This window comes from Lynx canadensis, chromosome D2, assembly GCF_007474595.2.
Source record: "Lynx canadensis isolate LIC74 chromosome D2, mLynCan4.pri.v2, whole genome shotgun sequence".
NCBI classification, from domain to species: Eukaryota; Metazoa; Chordata; class Mammalia; order Carnivora; family Felidae; genus Lynx; species Lynx canadensis.
The window spans coordinates 62,735,324-62,748,609 of record NC_044313.2 but is presented as its reverse complement, the minus strand read 5'-3'; the positions used below and the strand labels follow the sequence as shown (position 1 = coordinate 62,748,609).

General features: G+C 40.7%; 1 protein-coding gene across 2 annotated transcripts in view; it reads left to right on the top strand.

The window, feature by feature from the left end:
- The window catches only part of NRBF2 (nuclear receptor binding factor 2), a 43,968-nt gene that overhangs the window by 17,882 nt on the left and 12,800 nt on the right, over positions 1–13,286 (top strand). The window contains exons 2-3 of one of the 2 annotated variants that reach the window (XM_030334483.2): positions 1,594–1,678; positions 12,877–12,917. In XM_030334483.2, the coding sequence (XP_030190343.1) occupies positions 1,594–1,678; positions 12,877–12,917 (126 nt within the window). The remainder of the gene's footprint in view (positions 1–1,593; positions 1,679–12,876; positions 12,918–13,286) is intronic. The other variant, XM_030334484.1, reaches the window with a different exon arrangement.

Here is a 13,286-nt window from a genome sequence, read left to right as displayed (position 1 = left end):
GTTTGTTAGTGAGGGAAACTACCTAGTTAGAAAAATTGACTTTGATCATTTCTGTCTTGCTCCTTGTTTGCTAACTGTGGAACCTTAGGTCAGATATGTCTGCTGCACATCCTCATGTAAGAAAGGGAATCACATTCATAAAGTTGTAGTAATTCTTTTTTTCTTTTTTAATTTTTTTAAATGTTTATCTGTTTTTGAGAGAGAGTGCAAGCGAGCATGAGTGGGGGAGGGGCAGAGAGAGAGAGAGAGAGAGAGGGAGAGAGAGGGAGAGAGAGAGAGAGAGAGGGAGGAAGAGAGAGGGAGGGAGGGAGAGAGAGAGAGAGAGAGACACATAGACTCCAAAGCAGGCTCCAGGCTCTGAGTGGTAAGCACAGAGCCTGGTGCGGACTCGAACTCATGAACCATGAGATCATGCCCTGAGCCGAAGTTGGATACTTAACCGACTGGCCACCAGGTGTCCCGTGTTGTAGTAATTCTTTTTTTTTTTAATTTTTTTTTTTTCAACGTTTATTTATTTTTTGGGACAGAGAGAGACAGAGCATGAACGGGGGAGGGGCAGAGAGAGAGGGAGACACAGAATCGGAAACATGCTCCAGGCTCTGAGCCATCAGCCCAGAGCCCGACGCGGGGCTCGAACTCACGGACCGCGAGATCGTGACCTGGCTGAAGTCGGACGCTTAACCGACTGCGCCACCCAGGCGCCCCCCATGTTGTAGTAATTCTTAAAGTGTAGCACACATGTAAAGAGACCAGTGACTACTTATTAATCCATTTACCTTTACATTTGGGGGCACTTGAGCCATTTGCTTTCACATCTGAGTTTGTTGTTTTGGTCAGTGTTACCTGAAAAAAAAAATCACTGTAATATTAAATATTGGTATAATTCTTTAGCTGTACAGTATACAGATTTTTATCTTAAATAGTAACTTTAATGTTGAAAGGAAAGAATGAGTTAATAGAAGCTTGAATTTTACTATTTTATAATTTCCTTATTGTAGTTTTTTTTTTTTTTTTTTTTAAATTTTTTTTTCAACGTTTATTTATTTTTGGGACAGAGAGAGACAGAGCATGAACGGGGGAGGGGCAGAGAGAGAGGGAAACACAGAATCGGAAACAGGCTCCAGGCCCTGAGCCATCAGCCCAGAGCCTGACGCGGGGCTCGAACTCACGGACCGCGAGATCGTGACCTGGCTGAAGTCGGACGCTTAACCGACTGCGCCACCCAGGCGCCCCTGTAGTTTTTAAACTATACAAACTAGTGAAAGGATCTAAAAGATAGCTTTTGTTTTGAAAGGAGGTTGTTAAAAGTCAAGTAAATAAATATACAATCTGTGATTGTAACTCTTGGTTGATCTCTGAAGAATGGAAGAATGTGACTCATTGAAGGAGCTCAGCGCTAGTGTTAAACTTGATAGTTTATTGGTAGAGTTGAGAAAAGATGCCAGTCCTCAGATGCTACCTGTTAGATTTCTCATAGATACAGCTGTAATGGTTTGATGGGTGGCAAAAAAAGGCATTATTTATCTTGTCAAAAAATTTTAAGTCGTGTCTTTTTATATAATTTGGAGGAACTTAAGAATGTTTGTCTTCTAGGCTCATCAACAGAGCAGACGAGCAGATCGTTTATTAGCTGCAGGAAAATACGAAGAGGCTATTTCTTGTCACAAAAAGGCTTCAGGTGAGTATTCTTTTAAAGAAATACCAAGTCTAAACTGGAGGGCAGTTTCTTTTCTCCAGTATCTCTCAACAGTTTATTCAGAATGAAAGTCACAATAGTAATGATGTGCTGTTGGCCTGCATATACAAGGTTGACAGTATTGACCTACCAGAATGTCAGTTTGGACTATTTTTCAAGTGAGTATCTTGGATTTCCCAGTTCTTCCTAACCTTGTCTTTCTAAACCATGAAGGTTGTATATGCAATACTGGTTGTATATGCAAAATGACTCCTGGACACAGCTTTCTGAACCTGGAGAACCCTAAAGATAGAAGTGATTGCAAGATATCTGTCAATATACATCTTAGTTACTATGGAAAATGGATTTCAGTTAGTTAGCCATTTTGGGTTATGAAAGTAATAACTAACTTAATTCTAACCATTTAATTTTCACTGGATTGCTAAGATGCTGATAATACTCTTCTGTGGTCTTAGTTTCCTTCTGAATATTTCATCTGTACATTCATGCCTATGGTGTCATGCTGATGATAGCTTGCTTTTAGGTATGAAATTTAGAATTAATGACTTCTTATCAAACACCTAATTTTATCCCAATCAGTCCCACAGTCTAGCATATGCTGAACTCAAATAGATTTTTGGGGTCTGTTTTGTACAGACTGGTTTCAGTTGGCTAATTAACCTAAAAGCTTTGAGGAGGGAGTGTTTTACTTATGCTGCATTAAAAATAGGCCACCTTTCTTAGAACAAATCTTATAGTCTTTCTGTTAGAGGAAAACACTTTCTTTTTCTTCTAGGCCACTGCAGTGATTAAAGCCATGTTCTTTCTTGGCAGAATATACCCCTCCAGTGTTGCCTTACTGCTGAAATACCACACAGTGGATCCTGGTTTGAATAAGTCCTTTTATGTTAGTGATTTTTGCCTACATGTCCATGATTTTTAGAAAAAAATTCGAGTCTTATTTAAAAAAAAATTTTTTTAATGTTTATTTTTGAGACAAAGCACAAGCGAGGAGGGAGAGGGGCAGAGAGAGAGGGGGAGACACAGAACAGAGCCTCACACAGGGCTCGAACCCATGAACTGCGAGATCATGACCTGAGCCAAAGTCAGACGTTTAACTGACTAAGCCACCCATGCACCCCTCAAGTCTTATTTTTAAAGAATGAGTTTTGCCACTGAAGTGTGCTCCTTCAGCTGTAGGGCTGAGTGCATACTACGTACCCCATAAGTCTTTGTGAATTTTTATAGGGAGTTTTATGGGGACCTTTATGCAACATTAAACTTGGCAGCTAGTACTCTTTAAATCTTTCATAAACCATATTTTGTTATGAATGAAATTGTTATAGTCACTATACAGAAAAGTCAGTGTACTGGGTTGCCTGAGTGGCTCAGTCAGTTAAGTGGCACTTGATTTCTGTTCAGGTCATGATCTCACAGTTCATAAGTTCAAGCCACACATCAGGCTCTGTGCTGTGGAGCCTGCTTGGGATTCTCTCACTCTCTCTCTTTCTCTGCCCCTCCTCTGCTCACCTGTTGTCTCTCTCAAAATAAATAAATAAGCTTAAAAAAAAAAGAAAAGACAATATATTACACTGTTTAAAAAACAACAACAGTGTTGTGGGTGAATGCCCCAGTGAAGTAATACCTCTGGTTAAATAACCCAGAGTCTTTGTGGTTACATGTATATAAAATATATCACAATGGAGTGATCAGTATATGTTGTGCATTGAGCGTTAGGAGGTTCTGAATATATAAAAGGGAGAAACGTTTCTTTCATTCCTAATCTGTGTCCCTGTCTTTGAGAAATTAAAACCGATGTTGGGCTTTACACGCCTTTCCCCACTTTCTCAGTATCTACAATCTGTGACATTCTCAGGAGTAGAAAAGATAAAGGCAGCCTTTTGGATCCCATTAGTTTTAATTAGGGAATAGAACTCAAGTGTGATCAGTTAATCCCACTGAGCTGATTTGATTTGGAGTTTAGACTGGGTTAAAAATAGCCTTGTGTTTTTTAGAGTGGAGTTGTGAATGTAATGCTAATTTGAAAATTGACGTGGTTGGAATAAGCTTAGTATTTTCTAAATTGACTTATATCTAGGGCTTATAGCAGAGGTGCTTTGGGAGGTATGGGTGTAAATATATTCTGAAGGGATTTATTTTAGAAATATGATAGGGAAGGGCGCCTGGGTGGCTAAGTTGGTTAAGTGTCCAACTTCAGCTCGGGTCATGATCTCACGGTTTGTGGGTTCAAGCCCATGTCGGGCTCTGTTCTGACACCTGGGAGCCTGGAGCCTGCTTCCATTTCTGTGTCTCCTTCCCTCTTTGCCCCTCCCCTGTTCGCTTGCTCTCCCAAAAAGAAATAAACATTAAAAAAAAATATAGGGAGGACCTGTGCCTACGGTGCAAGTGACCAAGAACACGTCATTGAAGGTGATGTGAGGTCTGCCTGGTCAGCCGGAGGTGCCTGCTCTTGGAGCCCCATCACTATGCTGTGATTAAGTCGTGACCACAGGAAGAGGACACATGCAGTTCTGGTCTTCAGCCTCACATGAGATCCCAGCCAATAGACAGCAGCAACCAGCAGACATACGATCTTTAAAATCACTTTAGGAGAGGCGCAGGAAGATGGCGGCGTAGGAGGACGCTGGGCTCACCGCGCGTCCTGCTGATCACTTAGATTCCACCTACACCTGCCTAAATAACCCAGAAAACCGCCAGAGGATTAGCAGAACGGAGTCACCGGACCCAAGTGCAGACGAGAGGCCCACGGAAGAGGGTAGGAAGGGCGGCGAGGCGGTGCGTGCTCCACGGACTGGCGGGAGGGAGCCGGGGCGGAGGGGCGGCTCGCCAGCCAAGCAGAGCCCCGAGTCCGGCTTGCAAAAGCGGAGGGGCCTGACGGACTGTGTTCTGACAGCAAGAGCGACTTAGCGTGTGGGAGGTCATAAGTTAACAGCTCTGCTCGGAAAGCGGGAAGGCTGGAGGACAAAGGGAGGGTGAGCTGCGGAGCCCCCGGACGACAGAGCTCAGTTTGGCGGGGAACAAAGGCGCTCGCCAGCACCATCTCCCCCGCCCATCCCCCAGCCAAAATCCCAAAGGGAACCGGTTCCGGCCAGGGAAATTGCTCGCTCCGCGCAAACACCCAACTCTGTGCTTCTGCGGAGCCAAACCTCCGGCAGCGGATCTGACTCCCTCCGGCTGCCACAGGGCCCCTCCTGAAGTGGATCACCTAAGGAGAAGCGAGCTAAGCCTGCCCCCCCTCCCGCCGTGCACCTTGCCTTCCCACCCCAGCTAATACGCCAGATCCCCAGCATCACAAGCCTGGCAGTGTGCAAGTAGCCCAGACGGGCCACGCCACCCCACAGTGAATCCCGCCCCTAGGAGAGGGTAAGAGAAGGCACACACCAGTCTGACTGTGGCCCCAGCGGTGGGCTGGGGGCAGACATCAGGACTGACTGCGGCCCCGCCCACCAACTCCAGTTATACACCACAGCACAGGGGAAGTGCCCTGCAGGTCCTCACCACACCAGGGACTATCCAAAATGACCAAGCGGAAGAATTCCCCTCAGAAGAATCTCCAGGAAATAACAACAGCTAATGAGCTGATCAAAAAGGACTTAAATAATATAACAGAAAGTGAATTTAGAATAATAGTCATAAAATTAATCGCTGGGCTGGAAAACAGTATACAGGACAGCAGAGAATCTCTTGCTACAGAGATCAAGGGACTAAGGAACAGTCACGAGGAGCTGAAAAACGCTTTAAAGGAAATGCAAAACAAAATGCAAACCACCACAGCTCGGATGGAAGAGGCAGAGGAGAGAATAGGTGAACTAGAAGATAAAGTTATGGAAAAAGAGGAAGCTGAGAAAAAGAGAGATAAAAAAATCCAGGAGTATGAGGGGAAAATTAGAGAACTAAGTGATACACTAAAAAGAAATAATATACGCATAATTGGTATTCCAGAGGAGGAAGAGAGAGGGAAAGGTGCTGAAGGGGTACTTGAAGAAATCATAGCTGAGAACTTCCCTGAACTGGGGAAGGAAAAAGGCATTGAAATCCAAGAGGCACAGAGAACTCCCTTCAGACGTAACTTGAATCGATCTTCTGCACGACATATCATAGTGAAACTGGCAAAATACAAGGATAAAGAGAAAATTCTGAAAGCAGCAAGGGGTAAACGTGCCCTCACATATAAAGGGAGACCTATAAGACTCGTGACTGATCTCTCTTTTGAAACTTGGCAGGCCAGAAAGAATTGGCACGAGATTTTCAGGGTGCTAGACAGCAAAAATATGCAGCCGAGAATCCTTTATCCAGCAAGTCTGTCATTTAGAATAGAAGGAGAGATAAAGGTCTTCCCAAACAAACAAAAACTGAAGGAATTTGTCACCACTAAACCAGCCCTACAAGAGATCCTAAGGGGGACCCTGTGAGACAAAGTACCAGAGACATCACTACAAGCATAAAACATACAGACATCACAATGACTCTAAACCCGTATCTTTCTATAATAACACTGAATGTAAACGGATTAAATGCGCCCACCAAAAGACATAGGGTATCAGAATGGATAAAAAAACAAGACCCATCGATTTGCTGTCTACAAGAGACTCATTTTAGACCCGAGGACACCTTTAGATTCAGAGTGAGGGGATGGAGAACTATTTATCATGCTACTGGAAGCCAAACGAAAGCTGGAGTAGCCATACTTATATCAGACAAACTAGACTTTAAATTAAAGGCTGTAACAAGAGATGAAGAAGGACATTATATAATAGTTACAGGGTCTATCCATCAGGAAGAGCTAACAATTATAAATGTCTATGCGCCGAATACCGGAGCCCCCAAGTATATAAAACAATTACTCATAAACAGAAGCAACCTTATTGATAAGAATGTGGTAATTGCAGGGGACTTTAACACCCCACTTACAGAAATGGATAGATCATCTAGACACACTGTCAATAAAGAAACAAGGGCCCTGAATGAGACATTGGATCAGATGGACTTGACAGATATATTTAGAACTCTGCATCCCAAAGCAACAGAATATACTTTCTTCTCGAGTGCACATGGAACATTCTCCAAGATAGATCATATACTGGGTCACAAAACAGCCCTTCATAAGTTTACAAGAATTGAAATTATACCATGCATACTTTCAGACCACAATGCTATGAAGCTTGAAATCAACCACAGGAAAAAGTCTGGAAAACCTCCAAAAGCGTGGAGGTTAAAGAACACCCTACTAACGAATGAGTGGGTCAACCAGGCAATTAGAGAAGAAATCAAAAAATATATGGAAACAAACGAAAATGAAAATACAACAATCCAAACGCTTTGGGACGCAGCGAAGGCAGTCCTGAGAGGAAAATACATTGCAATCCAGGCCTATCTCAAGAAACAAGAAAAATCCCAAATACAAAATCTAACAGCACACCTAAAGGAAATAGAAGCAGAACAGCAAAGGCAGCCTAAACCCAGCAGAAGAAGAGAAATAATAAAGATCAGAGCAGAAATAAACAATATAGAATCTAAAAAAACTGTAGAGCAGATCAACGAAACCAAGAGTTGGTTTTTTTGAAAAAATAAACAAAATTGACAAACCTCTAGCCAGGCTTCTCAAAAAGAAAAGGGAGATGACCCAAATAGATAAAATCATGAATGAAAATGGAATGATTACAACCAATCCCTCAGAGATACAAACAATTATCAGGGAATACTATGAAAAATTATATGCCAACAAATTGGACAACCTGGAAGAAATGGACACATTCCTGAACACCCACACTCTTCCAAAACTCAATCAGGAGGAAATAGAAAGCTTGAACAGACCCATAACCAGCGAAGAAATTGAATCGGTTATCAAAAATCTCCCAACAAATAAGAGTCCAGGACCAGATGGCTTCCCAGGGGAGTTCTACCAGACATTTAAAGCAGAGATAATACCTATCCTTCTCAAGCTATTCCAAGAAATAGAAAGGGAAGGAAAACTTCCAGACTCATTCTATGAAGCCAGTATTACTTTGATTCCTAAACCAGACAGAGACCCAGTAAAAAAGAGAACTACAGGCCAATATCCCTGATGAATATGGATGCAAAAATTCTCAATAAGATACTAGCAAATCGAATTCAACAGCATATAAAAGAATTATTCACCATGATCAAGTGGGATTCATTCCTGGGATGCAGGGCTGGTTCAACATTCGCAAATCAATCAACGTGATACATCACATTAACAAAAAAAAAGAGAAGAACCATATGATCCTGTCAATCGATGCAGAAAAGGCCTTTGACAAAATCCAGCACCCTTTCTTAATAAAAACCCTTGAGAAAGTCGGGATAGAAGGAACATACTTAAAGATCATAAAAGCCATTTATGAAAAGCCCACAGCTAACATCATCCTCAACGGGGAAAAACTGAGAGCTTTTTCCCTGAGATCAGGAACACGACAGGGATGCCCACTCTCACCGTTGTTGTTTAACATAGTGCTGGAAGTTCTAGCATCAGCAATCAGACAACAAAAGGAAATCAAAGGCATCAAAATTGGCAAAGATGAAGTCAAGCTTTCGCTTTTTGCAGATGACATGATATTATACATGGAAAATCCGATAGACTCCACCAAAAGTCTGCTAGAACTGATACATGAATTCAGCAAAGTTGCAGGATACAAAATCAATGTGCAGAAATCAGTTACATTCTTATACACTAACAATGAAGCCACAGAAAGACAAATAAAGAAAATGATCCCATTCACAATTGCACCAAGAAGCATAAAATACCTAGGAATAAATCTAACCAAAGATGTAAAAGATCTGTATGCTGAAAACTATAGAAAGCTTATGAAGGTAATTGAAGAAGACTTAAAGAAATGGAAAGACATTCCCTGCTCATGGATTGGAAAAATAAATATTGTCAAAATGTCAATACTACCCAAAGCTATCTACACATTCAATGCAATCCCAATCAAAATTGCACCAGCATTCTTCTCGAAATTAGAACAAGCAATCCTAAAATTCATATGGAACCACAAAAGGCCCCGAATAGCCAAAGGAATTTTGAAGAAGAAGACCAAAGCAGGAGGCATCACAATCCCAGACTTTAGCCTCTACTACAAAGCTGTCATCATCAAGACAGCATGGTATTGGCACAAAAACAGACACACAGACCAATGGAATAGAATAGAAACCCCAGAACTAGACCCACAAACGTATGGCCAACTCATCTTTGACAAAGCAGGAAAGAACATCCAATGGAAAAAAGACAGCCTCTTTAACAAATGGTGCTGGGAGAACTGGACAGCAACATGCAGAAGGTTGAAACTAGACCACTTTCTCACACCATTTACAAAAATAAACTCAAAATGGATAAAGGACCTAAATGTGAGACAGGAAACCATCAAAACCTTAGAGGAGAAAGCAGGAAAAGACCTCTCTGACCTCAGCCGTAGCAATCTCTTACTCGACACATCCCCAAAGGCAAGGGAATTAAAAGCAAAAGTGAATTACTGGGACCTTATGAAGATAAAAAGCTTCTGCACAGCAAAGGAAACAACCAACAAAACTAAAAGGCAACCAACGGAATGGGAAAAGATATTTGCAAATGACATATCGGACAAAGGGCTAGTATCTAAAATCTATAAAGAGCTCACCAAACTCCACACCCGAAAAACAAATAACCCAGTGAAGAAATGGGCAGAAAACATGAATAGACACTTCTCTAAAGAAGACATCCAGATGGCCAACAGGCACATGAAAAGATGTTCAGCGTCGCTCCTTATCAGGGAAATACAAATCAAAACCACACTCAGGTATCACCTCACGCCAGTCAGAGTGGCCAAAATGAACAAATCAGGAGACTATAGATGCTGGAGAGGATGTGGAGAAACGGGAACCCTCTTGCACTGTTGGTGGGAATGCAAATTGGTGCAGCCGCTCTGGAAAGCAGTGTGGAGGTTCCTCAGAAAATTAAAAATAGACCTACCCTATGACCCAGCAATAGCACTGCTAGGAATTTATCCAAGGGATACAGGAGTACTGATGCATAGGGGCACTTGTACCCCAATGTTCATAGCAGCACTCTCAACAATAGCCAAATTATGGAAAGAGCCTAAATGTCCATCAACTGATGAATGGATAAAGAAATTGTGGTTTATATACACAATGGAATACTATGTGGCAATGAGAAAAAATGAAATATGGCCCTTTGTAGCAACGTGGATGGAACTGGAGAGTGTAATGCTAAGTGAAATAAGCCATACAGAGAAAGACAGATACCATATGGTTTCACTCTTATGTGGATCCTGAGAAACTTAACAGGAACCCACGGGGGAGGGGAAGGAAAAAAAAAAAAAAAAAGAAAAGAGGTTAGAGTGGGAGAGAGCCAAAGCATAAGAGACTGTTAGAAACTGAGAACAAACTGAGGGTTGATGGGGGGTGGGAGGGAGGGGAGGGTGGGTGATGGGTATTGAGGAGGGCACCTTTTGGGATGAGCACTGGGTGTTGTATGGAAACCAATTTGTCAATAAATTTCATAAAAAAAAAAATAAAATAAAATCACTTTAGACAAAAAAAAAAAAAATATAGGGAAGGTCATCATCTGAGAATGACTGATAAAAAGGAAAGCCTGAAATAGAGAACTTAAGGGCAAAGGAGGTGCCTCTTATCCAACTGTGAAAGATCAGAGAAGATTCTGAGACATAAACATTTACCCTGAGATTACATAGCTAAACTCATAGCCTCTATACTTTGTGATCTTCTGATGGATTTTTTTTTTTTAAGTAAGTCTGCACCTGACATGGGGCTTGACTCCAGGATTGTCAGAAAAATCTGTTGCTCAGAAACCTTGATTAGCAGCTATAGCTGGATAGAATTCTTGCTCATAGTCTTACACAGTCCACTTGCCTAAGTGGGTTTCTTTTCTTTGACAAACAGCAAAAAGAGCAAAAGCTTAAATGCGAAGTTGATAATAGCCATTTACAGTGCTTAGAACTCCAGCAGTTTAGAAGATGAGCAGACCTCAGAGTTCACAGTGTCTACATATACTTGGTTGAAACCTGTCTTGACCTGGACCTTCCCATGAAGCTATGGCAGCATGAAAATAACCTGTCTTGACCTGGACCTTCCCATGAAGCTATGGCAGCATGAAAATGATTCTGAGCAGATCAGTCTTTGTCATTCAGAGGCAATATTTTGCTGTGTGTGTGAGATACTCAGTTGTGACTCTGGAACAAATTCATGACTAATCAGATGAAATTTTTTTCTTTTATTAAGACCCAAATTTTACTTATTTATTTTTACTTTTTTTTTTTTAAAGTAATCTCTATACCCAGTGTGAGGCTTGAACTCACAACCCCAAGATCAAAAGTCACATGCTCTACCAAGTGAACCAGCTAGATGCCCCCTTAAGACCCAAATTGTAAATTAAAACATGGGAAATACTTTAAGTGGCAGTGTGACTCTTGATTTTTTTTTTTTGGCTTTGGAAACTCATGTCCTTGGGTATTCTCTACTGTTGTGTTATAGTTGCAAGGTTCTACAAAGGCAGTCCAGTTGGTTTAAGCCTGGTTTTATGAAACTGTTCCCTTTGTTTAAAAAATGAATTTACAGCAAACTGTAGTTCAGATGGGGAGACGATGGTATGTGGAAATAATAGGGAAGTTCATCCACACTGTATCGCTGCAATAGATAAGAGTGTCTCAACAGCCTTAAACATGAAGAAAAAGACAAAGAAATTGTATGCAGTTATATAGACTTACTATAGGAATAAAAGACACAAAAGTTGAGGAAAAAATTTAAGTATGGCTAGAGCAAAGGCTATATAGCCAACTGTTTTACTGTTGGGGAAGGACCATCCAGTTAATCCGTATCTTAAAGATTATGGTATAACCTAGCAGGCAACAGTTCTAAGTCATGAACTCAAAATCATTAAAATATTTGGCTTTAATATGACAGAAACATTGCCCTGTAAGATCTGCAAAAAGGCAAAAAGGAACTTAATGTAGGGATGAGAGATACTGAGACGTTGATAATAAGAAATAAGAAATGGAGATTGTGTATGATCTATTATGATACTTGTTTATACTCTCTTTTGTTCCAGGCAGTACATAAAAGGTCTTCCAGAGGAATACAACAAAATATAAAATGTAATTAAAAATAAGCAGATGAGGAATCCTTAGAAAGATAAAATGAGGAGTGCCTGGAAATATTGTTCACAAAGTGTACCATGAGTTCTTGCTTATTTGATAGAAGGAGAATTTGGCTTTAAGCTTTTTAGCAGAGAGGAAAAATGTATTTTTACAGTGACTGTTTAAATTCAAGTAAATTAAGTCACCCAGGAACTGATCCTAATGTCAAAGAGAAGCTTAAGTTTATTACTTATTAGGACTATTTAGGGTCTTTAATAAAAGACAACAACTTACAATAAATATGTCCACAAGTTCTTAATGGCTTTTAACTACCTGATTCATGCATGGTAGGTTAGGTTGATGGGATAGCTCAGAAATAATTCAATAAAAGTAGTTTTGAAGGAGGCCAAAATGATATAGTCCAAGTATTCATGTGGTTAAAAAGACACCTATAATCAATCTCTTGACATTTTTGTGATCATAATAATAAGGTTTGATAAGGTTCTTGCTTAGTTTTAATCCTCCCTAATCCTATTTTTTTATTAGGCCATCTTTACTTTCTTAATTGTGAAATCTACAAGGATTTTGAAGAGCAGACTCCTTCAAGGTGGGGTAGAGAATACAGTTGATTTCCACTGACTTCTTGGAGAAGTTAAGAATCCTGTCTTCTTGGGAGGCTTGGGTGGCTCAGTCAGTTAAGCATCCGACTCTTGGTTTTGGCTCAGGTTATGTTCCTGCAGCTTCGTGGGTTCAAGCCCCATGTCAGGCTCTGTGCTGGCAGTGTGGATCCTGCTTGGGATTCTCTCACTCTCCCCCTCCCTCTGCTCTTTCCGCAGTTGCACTGTCTCTGTCTCTCTCAAAATAAATAAATACAACTTAAGGGAAAAAAAAGTCCTATCTTCTTAAAATCCCCACCTTGTTTGATTTTGGGAACAAGATAATTATGTAGCAGAATTGCTTGGAATTGCTTCTAAAACCAGTTCTTTTTTGTCATAGGAGTGTTGAAATTCTTCCTTTGACCTGTTGATTATAAAATTATGACACTCATTAATGTGCCTTTTTTTTTTTAACCAGCATATCTTTCTGAAGCCATGAAGCTCACACAGTCTGAGCAGGTGAGACAATTTCTTAATATTTGCATAAGGGTTAGAAGGATTTTCTTGTGGATACTTGAATTGTGTGTAAAATAAAGTATTATGCCCTTCTCAAAACACTGTAGTCAAAAATACATAAAATGGAAAAGATAGGAGTACTTCAGAAATTAAAACTCAGTGAACTGTCGACATCCCAGAGATGGCATGCAGAAACTTCTGTTCTGTTTTCTATTAGTTAGTTCTAGATCTCAGATCGAGTGTTTTCCTTAGAGACTTCTAGGGTCTTTCCTGATCATTAACTCATTTGAGTATTAGCTCACAGAAAGTAAGCAGGCCTGGCCAAGGGTCGACCAATTGGACTTCCCTTTGCTTGCCAAAAATAACTTAAAT